This window comes from Petromyzon marinus, chromosome 33 (genome assembly GCF_048934315.1).
Source record: "Petromyzon marinus isolate PM22_M1 ecotype Great Lakes invasive population chromosome 33, UKy_Petmar_22M1.pri1.0, whole genome shotgun sequence".
In the NCBI taxonomy this organism is placed as follows: domain Eukaryota; kingdom Metazoa; phylum Chordata; class Hyperoartia; order Petromyzontiformes; family Petromyzontidae; genus Petromyzon; species Petromyzon marinus.
This window is the reverse complement of record NC_133699.1, coordinates 9,435,753-9,450,959: the sequence shown is the minus strand read 5'-3', so window position 1 is coordinate 9,450,959 and position 15,207 is coordinate 9,435,753. Positions and strand designations below refer to the sequence as shown.

Here is a 15,207-nt window from a genome sequence, read left to right as displayed (position 1 = left end):
CCCGCCCCTCAACCCACCCCCTAACCCCCTGCGCGCCCGCCCCCTTGATCCGCCATGATGGACACGGCCTGCGTTGGAGGTGGACTTACGATGCAGCGGCGCTGGTGAATGAGTGAGAGAGGAATGAGTGAGAGGGAGGGGAATGAGTGCGAGAGGAATGAGTGAGAGGGAGGGGAATGAGTGAGAGGGAGGGGAATGAGTGAGAGAGGAATGAGTGAGAGGGATGGGAATGAGTGAGAGAGGAATAAGTGAGGGATGGGAATGAGTGAGAGAGGAATGAGTGAGAGGGATGTGAATGAGAGAGAGGAATGAGTGAGAGGGAGGGGAATGAGTGAGAGGGAGGGGAATGAGTGAGAGAGGAATGAGTGAGAGGGATGTGAATGAGAGAGAGGAATGAGAGAGGGATGGGAATGAGTGAGAGATGAATGAGTGAGAGGGATGGGAATGAGTGAGAGGGATGAGTGAGAGGGAGGGGAATGAGAGAGAGGAATGAGTGAGAAGGATGGGAATGAGTGAGAGGGAGGGGAATGAGTGAGAGGAATGAGTGAGAGGTATGGGAATGAGTGAGAGGGATGGGAATGAGTGAGAGGGATGGGAATGAGTGAGAGGGATGGGAATGAGTGAGGGATGGGAATGAGTGAGAGGGAGGGGAATGAGTGAGAGGTATGCGAATGAGTGAGAGGGATGGGAATGAGTGAGAGGGAGGGGAATGAGTGAGAGGGGAATGAGTGAGAAGGAGGGGAATGATTGAGAGGGGGATGAGCGAGAGGAGAGTGAGTGAGAGGGGAATGAGAAAGGGGGGGTATGGATGAGAGAGGAGAATGATATGAGGATGCGAGAGATGGGGGGGGGGAGAAAAGCGTGAAAGAAGAAAAGAGTGAGAGGAGAATGAGAGAGGTGAAATGAGAGATCGGGGAATATAAAAGGGGATGGGGGTGGGAATGAGAGAGGGGAATGAGAGGAGGATGTGAGGGATGGGGGGATGAGAAACGAGGAGGATGGTGCAGGATGGTGCCTCCTGCTGAGTGGTTGCAAAACATCCCATTGGGTTTGAGTTCACAGTACCCCTCGCAGTCTATATTGATGTCTATGATTGCTACGCGGTGTGTACATGACAACCATCGGAACCTTTCGCTAGTATCGAGACATTGCATAGTAACAATAACAACGACAACAAAGTGTTGAGATGTTCAGACACTAAATAGACACCCGATTTCGAGGCGTAATCAGTACCCTGGTTAGCGATTGATGCTCCGCTAATTTCATTATCCTTTTTCCCCCCCCTCCTGATGACGATTGCTTGTGTTGTAATGGAAACGTCGTAATAGTTTTTGTTATTTTTTAAAATATATATTTACTTTGTTTTTTTATCTACGTGACTTTACCGAAAGAACCAAAGAAGAATATTAATTACACGTGTTACTGCGCCGCCTTCTGGTTGGCCTTAGTCCAGGCCTCGTGAAGGCTTCCTTTGGGCCCGACTTCAAGGGGGTTTAAAGGAATCTTTCTTGCGTACATCACCAAAGCCACGTTGGCAAACACAGCAACATCTATCCCCCAGATGATAAGGATAAAGCCATTCTTTAACGCGTCTTTCATATTGGATGTTACGTGGTTGTCTTTCGTGGTGTGTGATGATGGGAAGCGGTAGTGTAGTGGTGAGCGCTACGAACCCCGGCCACCCGAGTTCGATTCCCGCTCACGGCCACCAACACCGGTGACGATTATCTGAAACCGGTACCTGGGCCTCCCCTAGATCGACTCAGCCTCAAATTAGTACGTGGTGCGGTGTGTAAACATAGCCACCGGGGAGACAAAGGCGGCCGGGGGTGGTGCTGGCCACCCACCCCGCTCGTGGTTGTGAGCACTCGGCATTTTCTAAGCTTGTTTGCGAGATCAGATTTCAGCTAAAGTAACATTCGACCAATTATCTTTCAGAGGCCGATAAACTTTGTTATGATCATTAACACCTGAAAGTGGCCAGTTGGTGCCTGCGTTTGTTTCAGATGAGCACTGCTCTGCGCTTGCTTATGCACTTGGACAAAGACCTGTGAGTAAAGAGTGATTTTGATTCAATAGGGGTGACGATGGAGCGTGGCAGAGGTGTGTGTACACGTGGTGATCGCGTGTAGTGAGGAGGTGTGATTTAGTGCCGGGTGAGTCGTGATGCAGTGTAGTGAGGGTGTGAGGGGTATATGACGGTGTGTGGTTATTAGGGTGTGTCATCGTGTGTGGTGATTGCATGGTGGAGTGTATGATATGTTTGGTGATGGTGTGAGGGTATGTGATGGAGTGTGGGGTCGGTTGTGGTTATGATGTGCAGTGGTGTGTGGTGAAAATGCAATTGAGCGTGTGCGATGGAATGTGGTGTGGTGAGTGTAGAGAAGGCTGTGTGCATGGTACTGAATATTCTGCTTTACTGACCATCTCTGTGGGACAGGGTGATGGAATCTGTGGAAACTACTGGACATCTGTGAAAACGAGATTTTTTAGCTCATCGGATTCCTCCAGTTTAAATAAATATTCCGATTCTGGCGGTGCGTGGCAGTGAGGAGCTTTAGAAGGCCCTATGTTCCGGTGGAGGCAGCCGCACGTGGGGGACCTGGGAAATGGGGAGCCTGAGCCCGATGACGCGGGCCAGCCGCGCTCCGAGCCCGAGGAGAGGAGCGGTCACGTAGCCGTGTTTTGCGGAACCCGCATGTACGTGTGGGGCGGGTACCTGGTAAGCAACGGACTCTGATTAGCACGGTTGGCTATGTACGGTGCGAAAGAAGTTCAACGTACACGCTTTTACATTCGAACGCTGCTAAGTTGAAATGCAACTTTGTTGATGTTGTGAAGTCTGGTTCACTTGTGACATAGTTTTGTTGCTTTTTATTCAGGCCGACAACTCTGTGGACCTTTATCTTCCTTCCAGTGAAATGTGGATTTACGATACTGAAACCCAAGTGTGGTAAGAATCGTGGATTATTTGCTTGCAGTGAGGTATTGCTTTTGTACAGCCTCTGTTTTGGAATAGATGTGCATGTGTTTAATGAGCCATGACCAAAAGGGACTCATGAGCTATGAAATGGCCTTTGTGTCCTGCCGATCAGCCTTGTTAATCGTACTTTCATTGCTCTTTCATTTATGTATTTTCACCATTTACATTTTATTTTGATCTGTCACCCCACAACTTCAAGTTGCAAAATTATGTTTTGTTATACACGTGGCTTTGAATAGTGGGGTTTGGTGGCACATGGCCAGAAATTTCAGCTTGTTTTGTCTTTCTAGATGGCACTTGAGCAGCCCAGTGCAACATACACATGCCCATAGAATTTATAAAGGGTGGTCATTATTATTTGTGATTTTTAGTTCAACAGTTTGGCTCTAAACCCCCTTGACGAGTTGGAAAAAGGTCCCATCGCAGGCGACGTGTGTCAGCAGTCTGTTTGTGCGCACATGTCTTGGTGGTGTCTTGACACTTGTGACATTTGTAGGTGGTGTGTGATGGTAGTGTGTCAGCACAGATAGTGTGTGTGCCACAGCAGTGTTGCAGTATTGACTTGGCAGACCGCACGCGTCACCGTTTGTGTCAGCGGTGTGTGCAATAGAAAATGGTGTGCCGTGCGTCTCGGCGGTTTGTGTTGAGGCAGGCGGCGTGCATCACGGCGGATTGTGTGTGTTGTCGCAGGCATCGGCGAGAGCTTGGAGGAGAGCTTCCTCCCCCAATGTCTGGCAGCTGTGCAGTGTGCGTTGATAGAAGATTTTACATGTTTGGGGGCCATCACAACCGTGGCAACAGCAATGAGGTGAACTGCCTTTGACACTTTGTTCCACTCCTGTCCTGCACTGAACACAACACGGATTATGTGAGGGTCTCCCTGGCCTGTCTTCTAGCACACTTGCCTGCTGGCTGCACCATGAGCTGGGCAGCATGGGGACATTGATCCACTCCTGTCCAGTATGAAACCCCACGGTTTCTTATGTTTTTAAATTGCTTGTATTTTGAATTGCAAAGCCATTATTATAACTAATTTAATTAAGGTCCACACCTAACCATCATGTACGGTATGAAGCTTTGAATAAAATATCACATTTAAAAAAACTGTTATGAAATGTCAAACATTTTTTATTTTAATTCCGTGGAAACACTTTTTCCCACAATGTTTTCGACATTTGTATCACCTGCCTCAAGGAAAAGTAGTTCATTATTGCCTTGGTGTGATATATATTACTATGGCACCATTGGAAAAATTCACAAACAAGCACTTTTCACACTGCAGTGATTGTTTAACTGCACCATGCCCGATTTATTCAGTTTTTTTCAGCATGGCTTTGTGAGCTGTGGTTGATATAGCAATTAAATTTAATAGAAACCCACCAACTGTATTCAGTTATATTTAACACTCAGAATTATTGCAGGTTGGATCACTTTGCAAAATAAAGTGGTTAAGTTATTCTTTGCAAGGAGGTGGCTGGGGGCTCAGAGGTAAGACAGCTGAGCTGGCACCGCTGAAATCCTGGGTTTCAATCCAGGCCACTGCCTGTGATTAAACCAGATCCTCAATAGCAGTGCGTTGATGGTCTCAGCCCAACCACTGATGACTGGAGTAATCAAATATGGGTTTGGTTCTTATGCCTAGAACCTCTCTCGTATGCAAAGGGAGTGGGAAGTCGTTCCCTCTACTCTGTGTGGACCGGAGGTCACTTGACCGGATCTCAGAGATTGCCCTGTGATATCCTCCTCTATGGGCAATTTCTGTAACATGTAGGGGTTGGCACTGCTCTGCGATAGACCCGAAAGCATGTCTCTTGACGTAATGCCGATTGCACGATCGGAATTTTTTTTTTAATTGAGAAAATTACAAAAACAGTAATTTTTTTGCAGTTTTACACAATGGATTTGTGTCCCCGTGGAGATTCTTACAAGTGGGAAAGGATATCAAATTACACGGGCCAGCCTCCCTCTCCCAAGGACAAACTGGGCTGCTGGACACATGGCAACAAGTGAGCAGCACACAGTACACCAGGCTTGAGCAGCAGAAGACCAACAACCAGCTCAAACAAATACAAAACCCATATCTGCTTACGTTAGCTTTTGCTTGAACTATATTTATTTGCCCGTGGTTTTTATTATCGTCACAGTTTTATTTTATTGCAAAGCACCCTGAGAGACTCTGCATGAATGCCGCTATATACAAGCATGATGTATTATACAGTTCTGACATTCTAGTCTGGCGTGTTTGTAGCTATTTAGTTTGCCTTCATTTTTACTTACCAATAGTATCGGATATTTGCAAAGGTATTCACTTGTCCCAATTTCAACTGTGCTATCGGCGTCATATCATGAGATAAAAATGGCAAACGCAACTCTGGCATAATATTAGCCCACTGAGGATGCTAAGCCATCTTTGAATACTGCAAGCTGTCTCTGAATGTTGTCAGTTTACTCTCCCAACACAACGGTGTGCTGAACTAGTCACTAATTGTCATGTATTGTTGATCTGACAAACCTTAGTAATTGGCTGTGTTGGGTGGTGGTGGGTTTAACGACACACTTTATGCGATCTAACCCGAAAAACCTCTTATGGATAATATTGGTCGCGAAAGCCTACGTGTTAAAGGTCTCTGACTCTTTTCCTATTTTATGCGTGTGCCCACAACAGAATTGTGACTTTGTCGGCTTGTGTGTTGTCTTCACCAGGCTCGTATTCTTTGGTGGCTATGGATACCAGCCCCGCGAGGCTCATCGAGGGACCTTCGAGTTTGATGAAACCTCCCTGTGGGTGCGTGTCTCTGCGGTGTGGCCCAATGCCTTAAGCAGCCGTGGCTTTTTTGTTTCCATGGCGCTGCATCCTCAGTGAAATCAAGCTGCAGTTCACAGCCACTGCCATGTTTCCTGTTCATATGGAATGTTACTCGGGCATTACATTTGTATTCTGTTGTTTTCCACCCTGAAAACCTTCCAGGGGCCAAATGTTTCCAGAGGCTGGAATAATCATGTGCACATTTTCGACCTGGAAACATACAGTTGGAGTCAACCTCTCACGACTGTAAGTCAGCAGTACGTCAAATCGGGTAGCACAAAGATGCCTCTTACGTGTGTAAATCACAGTATTTTCCATTTACGCCTTCATGTAAGCATTTTAATTGCAGATAACACCTTTACATATAGAGGAACGCAGAGCTTATAGGTTGGGTGGGGGGGATTTGGCACCGGCGCACCGCTTGTCTTCTGCTTCTTCCGCTCGTCTGTAGTTCCTCCTCGTGCCTCTCGGCCATTCTCTCTCTCTTTGTGAGTGAGCAAATCCTGTGCAGCGTGTTACAAGTTGAAATTATTTGTGTAGATGTGTGTTTCGTAATCTATATGTTACGTACTTTTCCATACAGGGCACGCCACCACTTCCTCGTGCTGCACATGCCTGTGCCACCCACGGCAACCGGGGCTACCTTTTTGGAGGCCGCTACTTGGTAGGTGCGAGGATCTTTATTGGATTACGCCGGCATGTGGTTTATGGATGGGAGAATACCAGTGTGTGCGTGTCAAAGCACTGTTCTGCACTATTTTTGGGTAAACAGTGTACGTTTGTGTGTGCCTCTGTGTGACTAGGGGGCTCGGATGAATGACTTGCACTACCTGAACCTGGACAACTGGGCATGGAGCGGCCCGTACGTTGATTGCACACTCGCTCACATCCTTAAGCCTGGTGATCGAAGCACCACGTTGGGATTGTGTGCCTTTTTATGCTTGCCACTGCGTAAGCAGCTATGGAGGACTTTGCATGGTGTGGTCGTGTGAGTGTAGTGTGCATGTGGTTGTGTTGTGTGGTTGATGCAGAATAGCAGTCAGAGGAGAAGTGCCGGTAGGCCGATCATGGCACACACTCACGGCAGCCTCGGATGACCAGCTCTTCCTCTACGGTGGCTTCACGACGGAGCGTCAACCTCTTGGTACTCCCCATATGAAGATAAAAAACCTCCCCATATAGCCTTTAACAGACTGTTGGGAAAAGTGCTGTTTGCTAGGCACACAATGCGATGGGTGACCAGCACCATGTCCGGCTACCTTTGTTTCCCCAGTGGTGATGTTTACACACCACACCAGGTACTCAATGAAAGCTGGGTCAATCTAGGGAAGGCCCAGGACTGGTTCAGATATTTATCACTGATGTTGACCACAAGAACAAATTGGTACCCCCTTACAGTCATGTTGAAACAGGCACACCTGTGCTGTTAAAGATTGTGCTTCTTGAGTGTTACTGTTTTAGTAATAGGTTTTACCCTTTTAACTGGCACAAAAACTGACACCTTTATTCAAGGCATCATGTTTGCAATAACCACAACACAAGCAGTCAAAATGCAAACAAAAGAGACAACTCTGATAATAATATGCACTGTCCTTGAATTTGATTGGTCCACACCCGAGACGGTTTTTCTTAGAGCCTAGTCTCCACTGGTGTTGGACCAGATGACGCCATCTGCCAGTTAAAAGGGTAAAACCTATTACTATATCTTGTTACTGGCAAAGGAGGTCTCATAATGTTACTGTTTTGTTTAGCTGTAGAGATGGGCAATCTTGTTATCTGACTGGGAAGAACAATCTGTGCATCTGACCTGTCTCAAAATACCCTTATTCTAGTAAAGTATGTATATTTGTCTCTTGTTTTCTCAAAGAGTACAACTGCTTTTGGTATTCTTTGGGTCTTTCGGTAAAGTCACGTAAATAGGTTCAAAGAAAATAACAAAAAACTACGACGTTTTTATCGCAACACAAGCGGTCGTCATCAGGAAAAAGGGGTTAGCTTCTAAAGGAAAAACTTTATAAAGGTTTGAAATGGGCATAGCCCAAATGTCAGCAGCATGGGCAGGGCAGCTAATGTTAATGTAAGTGGTGGGCAGCTAATGTTAATGTAAGTGGTGGGCAGCTAATGTTAATGTAAGTGGTGGGCAGCTAATATTAATGTAAGTGGTGGATGGCGACGGTGGTGGGTTTTCCACCAATTGAAGGGCTGCCAGGTAAAAAATAGCATATTAATGTAAGATTGGTGAGCGGCCTCCACGGCGAGTGCGCTGAGGTGGCTATGTTAATGTGAGAGATTAGCATGTGAATGGAGATCGCAGAGCCGCAACCTCTAGGTCGGCGCGCGAAGGTGGCTGTGTAAGTGTGAGAAATTGAACCTGTTAATGTAAAGTCGGAGAGCCAAAAATAACAACTAACATCGGAAGGTGGCAGGATGGAAACATCACAGCCAGTTATGACTTGAACTGGTTGATAACGTCCTTCCAATGATTACTCAGTTTGTACCCATCTTCTCAGTTGAAATTGTGTCTGTATATATGGATGGCTTCATGAACGATTTTTTGTTGATAGCCAGTAGGTTTGCAAAGTACCTTCGTCTTATAGAAATCAATTTCGTGTGAGCCCACCGCATTAAAACAATGATCAGCAACAACCGGGGTATTGGTGCTACCGTGTTTCAGATCTGCCTTATGTTCACGAACACGGTCCGAGACATGTCGCTTAATTTCCCCAATGTAACTACTGTCGCAGGCACAGATTAGTTTGTAGACGTCGGGGTATTGCATGTCAGGGATCACATCCTTCACAGATGGGATCAGATCACGAATTGTATGTACTGTGTTAAATCAAACCTGGATTTTGTGTTTGCTCATGATTTTGGAAATCTTTTTGGTGACCCCTGCTATGTATGGCAAGGTGATGGTTTTGATTGGGTCCTCAGATGGTTCTCTCCTAACGGTTGGGGTGATAGCTTTAAGGATTGTGTAGTCTGAATATCCATTCATCTTGAGAGCTTGGTGTACGTGTTCCAGTTCACTGGCTAGGTGATGATGGTCGGAAATACATCGAGCTCTATGGTATAGAGTTTTGATGAGGGAATTCTTTTGGGATGGATGGTGGTGGGAGTCAGGTATTAGATAGGCATCTGTATGGGTGGCTTTCCTGTAGACAGTGTCCCATTGAGCCATCTGGTCTCTTTTCGATTAAAACATCCAAGAATGGTAGCTTGCCATCCTTTTCCACCTCCATGGTGAATTTGATGGCTGGGCGTATGGAATTGATGTGGTTGAGGAATTGGTTCAGAGCTGGTCGGCCATGACGGGCCAATACAATATTTGGATTTCAGAAAATTTAAAGGAATTTTTTTTTAACAAAATGTGCTAAGGTTTCAAAGTTTTCAAAACATATATTGGCAGTTGAACTCACATCAAGATCAATAGAAAATATGTTCACGTCATTGAACTGACACTGCTGCCAAATCATGTCCATTAACTAATAATTTGCACTTTTTTGTGGTGTTGGTTGCAGGGGACGGTTGGATTTACAGTGTGAAGAGCCTGGAGTGGCGGAAGCTCTCCCACATCCCTCCCGACAGACCGAGGTCCACTGCTCCACACTTGTGCACCCTGTGTCGTGACATTGCGCCGTGTCAAGTGTGTGCGAGGCCCGTGCAAGGGGATAAAACGCAGTGGGTGTGTGTGCACGCGCGTTGCAGGCTGTGGCACACGGCAACCCTGAGCGAGGAAGGAGAGGTGCTGGTGTTTGGGGGCTGCTCCAACAATCTGCTTGCAGGAGAGATGTCTGTAAGATCGCAAGCTGGTCCATACACTCATGAACCTGCACACCCACATAATCACTCCATCATCAAACAAAAAAACACATTTTAAAAATATGATTCTCAATCAATCCCCATGGTGTACAGTGCAGTCTCCAAGTCTTATCTACTTTATCTCTTACAGCTTTTCTGTTTATCTGCTATGAAGAAGGGCCATTGCCTGAAATGTCACCGATTGTATATTTATCCTTTTAACACCACAGAATATTATTGACGGAAATGTTGAGTTCATGTCTCACTCACATAGCAGGAGATATATGCATTTGTTGCATCGCAAGACTGATGAATGATGACTCGAGGAGGCCTACATCCAGCAGTGGATAATGTCTGATGCTTATTTCAGCATCGTCAACAGTGGATCATGCTTTTCAAATGAACCTGCCGTTAACTTGAGTTTTAACTGCCGTTTCCCTTTTTCAGGGCCATAAGAACGATGTGTTGGTGTTTTGTATTCAGCCAAAGTCTCTTCTACGGTAAGGTCGTGTGATGTCAAATGTGTAATGGTTATGAAAAACACTTCACAGCTGAAGTGAGGGTTCATATGCATTAAAGTATTGAGGTACTTGGTGGTCATACTTTTATTCCAGTTGATCCAACGGTATGTGCCAAGGAAACTCCAGCATATAATCTGGCACCGTCTTTGGAGTTTCAGTGAACCATACATTTCCATACTCTTTGGTTCTTTCGGTAAAGTCACGTAGGTAGAAAAAATGTAAATAATATATCACGACGTTTCGATCGCAACACAAGCGACCGTCATCAGGTGAGACAATCGCAGCAGGGAAACTGCTGAAACAGACGTGACTTTACCGAAAGAACCAAAGAGTATGGATTCCTGCAGTCACGAAAGCTTCAAATACAGATCATACATTTCCATTTGTGTAAACTGGGCATCATCTTTGAATGTCCTGGGTGAGGGCCTCTATGAAACGCTTTACTTAGATTTTCGTGCAGAGCCTACAGTACACCTATCCCTGGGAGTACGCGTGACATCGGGGGGGGGGGGTGGTTATGGAGACAGTGCAATGGTAGTGGGGTATGGTCATTTGGGGTTACTTAGCGGAGCTGCTTTGTGCGTGTGCAATGGTATGTTTATAGCTGTATATATGTATTTTTGGACATTTTTATTTGTTTATTAAATGTTAGATAATTGTCTTAAGTTACGTTAAGTGTTAATGTAATTAGAATGTGATATTCGATGATTTCCAGTCTAAAAATAAAGAATCCGACTAGTTAATATATTATTTAAACTACATGTTGGTAGGGGTACACAGATGGCTAGTCGATTGATTTGGCAAGGGGGTACATGACAAGCAAAAGGTTGGGAACTACCAATGTAGAGTTGGAGCTCCACCAAGCCTTGCCTGGGCTACACAGGGTGACGTGCGTGTGTGCGTGCGTGCATACAGGCTGAGCGTGGACGCCGTGGCGTGCCATCGGGAACTACTCTGTACTCAGTGGGGGGCGCTTCCTCGCCACCTGAGCAGCCGCCTTCTTCAACGCACAGGGGGCCCAGCCTCTGGTTCCTGAAGCACCTACATGCAATCGTGTACATACATGCTCACAATCACAGGGGCACGGGCGCCCAAGTTCACATGTGCAGCCCGCAGTCAGCTAAATAAGTAGGCAGTAGTGCCACACCATGCATTTGCGAGCCAGTGCCAAGCCTACACAGGGTACAAACCTCGAGAAGATCGCCATTACTTTTTAAAGCTAATCTAAATTTTATTGGAGCCATTTTTCTGTGACTGAAGGCTCCGACCAAATCCTTAGAAAACCACCACAAGCGCTTTCCGCCTGAACAATCATGGAGATGGCTTTGGAAGGATTTGGTTTGAGCTGTCAGCGAAATAAATATGCCTCCAATAAAATAATTTCAACTGTTACAGCATTGGCAAACTTGCCAGAACGACCTAGGGCGTGTCAGCTGATGTGCTGCAAATTTCTCCCCTATCACTGAATTACTCAGTGGCAGAGTATAGCGTTCCAACCTGGTCCAAAACCTCACAAATATATCATGCCACTGATCACGCTGTAACCGTAGAATCAACCATATCCTGAAGAATGCTCGCGAACACAGTGGAACAACAGAGAAGTCCAGAATAAACACTTCATTCAAGACCCAGACATCGCACCTGGCTTTAACATTACTTGAAGACACTGGTATGACCATCAACCACATCAGAATCAGATTATTTATACCAGAGGAATCCGATGAGCTATAAATCTCTTTTTTAATAGATGTCCAGTCGGGGCAGGTTAGAACGGTACAACAACAGTGCAAAAACAGAATAGGAATGCAAAATATCGGAAATGTAAACAAAAAAGCAAATAAAACTAAAGTATTTTTATCTTACCAGGTAAAGCCCACTGAGCTATTAATCTCTGTTTCAGAAGTAACTTGGCCACAAATGATAGCTCGACAAAGTGTCTTATGTGGGAATTGGAAGCAGAAAATCTAATTTAAATGCATGTTTCTAAATGAGGAAAAACGGAGAACGCGGAGAGAAAATCCACGCGACCACGGGGAGAACATGCAAACCCCAAATAATATACAGTGAGGGAAAAAAGTATTTGATCCCCTGCTGATTTTGTACGTTTGCCCACTGACAAAGAAATTATCAGTCTATAATTTTAATGGTAGGTTTATTTGAACAGTGAGAGACAGAATAACAACAACAAAATCCAGAAAAACGCATGTCAAAAATGTTATAAATTGATTTGCATTTTAATGAGGGAAATAAGTATTTGACCCCTCTGCAAAACATGACTTAGTACTTGGTCGCAAAACCCTTGTTGGCAATCACAGAGGTCAGACGTTTCTTGTAGTTGGCCACCAGGTTTGCACACATCTCAGGAGGGATTTTGTCCCACTCCTCTTTGCAGATCTTCTCCAAGTCATTAAGGTTTCGAGGCTGACGTTTGGCAACTAGAACCTTCAGCTCCCTCCACAGATTTTCTATGGGATTAAGGTCTGGAGACTGGCTAGGCCACTCCAGGACCTTAATGTGCTTCTTCTTGAGCCACTCCTTTGTTGCCTTGGCCGTGTGTTTTGGGTCATTGTCATGCTGGAATACCCATCCACGACCCATTTTCAATGCCTTGGCTGAGGGAAGGAGGTTCTCACCCAAGATTTGACGGTACATGGCCCCGTCCATCGTCCCTTTGATGCGGTGAAGTTGTCCTGTCCCCTTAGCAGAAAAACACCCCCAAAGCATAATGTTTCCACCTCCATGTTTGACGGAGGTGGAAACAGTTGTCCTCTGAATCATTCAGATGTTCATTGGAAAACTTCAAACGGGCATGTATATGTGCTTTCTTGAGCAGGGGGCCCTTGCGGGCGCTGCAGGATTTCAGTCCTTCACGGCGTAGTGTGTTACCAATTGTTTTCTTGGTGACTATGGTCCCAGCTGCCTTGAGATCATTGACAAGATCCTCCCGTGTAGTTCTGGGCTGATTCCTCACCGTTCTCATGATCATTGCAACTCCACGAGGTGAGATCTTGCATGGAGCCCCAGGCCGAGGGAGATTGACAGTTCTTTTGTGTTTCTTTCATTTGCGAATAATCGCACCAACTGTTGTCATCTTCTCATCAAGCTGCTTGGCAGTGGTCTTGTAGTCCATTCCAGCCTTGTGTAGGTCTACAATCTTGTCCCTAACATCCTTGGAGAGCTCTTTGGTCTTGGCCATGGTGGAGAGTTTGTAATCTGATTGATTGCTTCTGTGAACAGGTGTCTTTTATACAGGTAACAAGCTGAGATTAGGAGCATTCCCTTTAAGAGTGTGCTCCGAATCTCAGCTCGTTACCTGTATAAAAGACACCTGGGAGCCAGAAATCTTACTGATTGAGAGGGGGTCAAATACTTATTTCCCTCATTAAAATGCAAATCAATTTATAACATTTTTGACATGCGTTTTTCTGGATTTTTTTGTTGTTATTCTGTCTCTCACTGTTTAAATAAACCTACCATTAAAATTATAGACTTATCATTTCTTTGTCAGTGGGCAAACGTACAAAATCAGCAGGGGATCACATACTGTTTTCCCTCACTGTACAGGTGTCAGGGTATGGATCAAACCCCCGACCTGCATACCAGGCGAGGAAGAACATCACACCACCGTGGCGCTCCTTAAATAAAAGATAAATCAAGTATTTTAAGTTCGAATTGCATTGGTACATAACTTCTCAAGTTTGGGAAAGGCAGTAAAAAACAGCAAAAACATTCCCAGACCACATTACGATGGTGCACAGTCACTCAAATGATACATTAAAATGTAACTATTGATACATTATAAAGAATCAAATTTACAAATCAAATTTGCAAATATGGCTGTATCCAGTACTTATCCCCTTCAGAATATTTCTTGAAGAAAGATGTATATGATATGAAGGGAGGAAACAAGGTTGTTCCAGAACATCAACAGATTGATGCACACATCTATGTAATTGTAAAAATAAAGACAAGCCACAGTGCAATTGTGATCATGCAACCCATCCTATGGACCATACAGTACTCTGTGACCTATGGTCTTTAAATGGAGGAATGGCAAAACTATATGAACTCTAGCCTGACGCTCTCTCATGGCTAAGCAGTTCCCAACATTGGTATTTAGCTCCTGAACATTGCCATACGCAATAATAGATTGTATAGAATGCAAAATCCCTAAATTTTCTGTCATCGACAAGTCTACACACTGATAACAATGCTGTTGAATGCAGGAATAAAATATTACTGTACATTTTATGACTTTTGTGTCTGTCTCATGTTTTGAAGTTGATACAGTGTCAAGTTTCCTCCTGCTCCACACAATTATCTATATCCCCTAGTGTACGCTTCAATGACAACACGGATGGATGATGTATTTAATGGAAATATTTTAAGCGCTTCATAATGGCTGTGTACATTTAAAACGATCTTTAGGTATGGTCATGTGATGTGGCAAAAGGGTTTTTTCGCGTGTTACGTCTGCCTAAAATGTCCCTTCTCATAACCCCTGCAATTGGAGACGATAACCAGGGTATACGCTGCGAGAGCACCGCTGTTCATGGTTTTCTCCCTCACCCAATCTCAAGCATAGACCGATGGACACTGGACTAATAACACGCTATCACTGCAACGTGTATAATGCATAGAATACGCACGGGATCAGGTCACCAGAGCCAATGCTTTGGATGTGGTCGCAACTCGCCATCGCCGATGACGCCCGACTTCCATGGACTTCCAAGCACTGTTCCAATTTTATCATCATCACTATTTGACTCTCGGTTACCGACTTCTGGGTGCCTGTGCATGTGCCCCCGCCGTTCACATTGCTCCTTTCAGATGTCTGACTGAAGTCTTTGTGCCTCATTTCATTTACAAACGTCCAAGATGTATTTCTTTTATAGTTTGTTACCATCTATTTTAGGTATGTACAAATTAACGCCTTTTTTTGGCCCACAACTCGTTCTAATACACAGTGCATTCTACGACTTTACTTGCCAAATGACATTATAACATTTATAGCGTTTGAGACATCTCGGGTGAGTCATACATTACAGGAAATGTATTTCATGTGTATTGATTTATCTTTGGGCAGCCTTTTAGAT

At 45.0% G+C, this 15,207-nt stretch overlaps 1 protein-coding gene across 4 annotated transcripts; it reads left to right on the top strand.

The window, feature by feature from the left end:
* On the top strand, positions 1–14,362 carry LOC116948410 (kelch domain-containing protein 2). 4 transcript variants are annotated; one of them, XM_032965051.2, is made up of 14 exons: positions 1–79; positions 2,549–2,722; positions 2,883–2,953; positions 3,674–3,791; positions 4,871–4,989; positions 5,687–5,768; positions 5,952–6,035; positions 6,373–6,453; positions 6,593–6,651; positions 6,821–6,933; positions 9,311–9,383; positions 9,498–9,585; positions 10,038–10,090; positions 11,027–14,362. In XM_032965051.2, exons 2-14 carry the CDS (start codon positions 2,570–2,572, stop codon positions 11,145–11,147), a joined length of 1,215 nt encoding a protein of 404 aa, XP_032820942.1. In that variant the 5' UTR covers positions 1–79; positions 2,549–2,569; the 3' UTR covers positions 11,148–14,362. The 4 variants fall into 4 exon arrangements, with proteins under 4 accessions (XP_032820942.1, XP_032820939.1, XP_032820940.1 ...); XM_032965048.2 differs by having other exon boundaries at positions 15–104; XM_032965049.2 differs by having other exon boundaries at positions 33–104; positions 2,441–2,722.
* Positions 14,363–15,207: the final 845 nt, after the last annotated feature.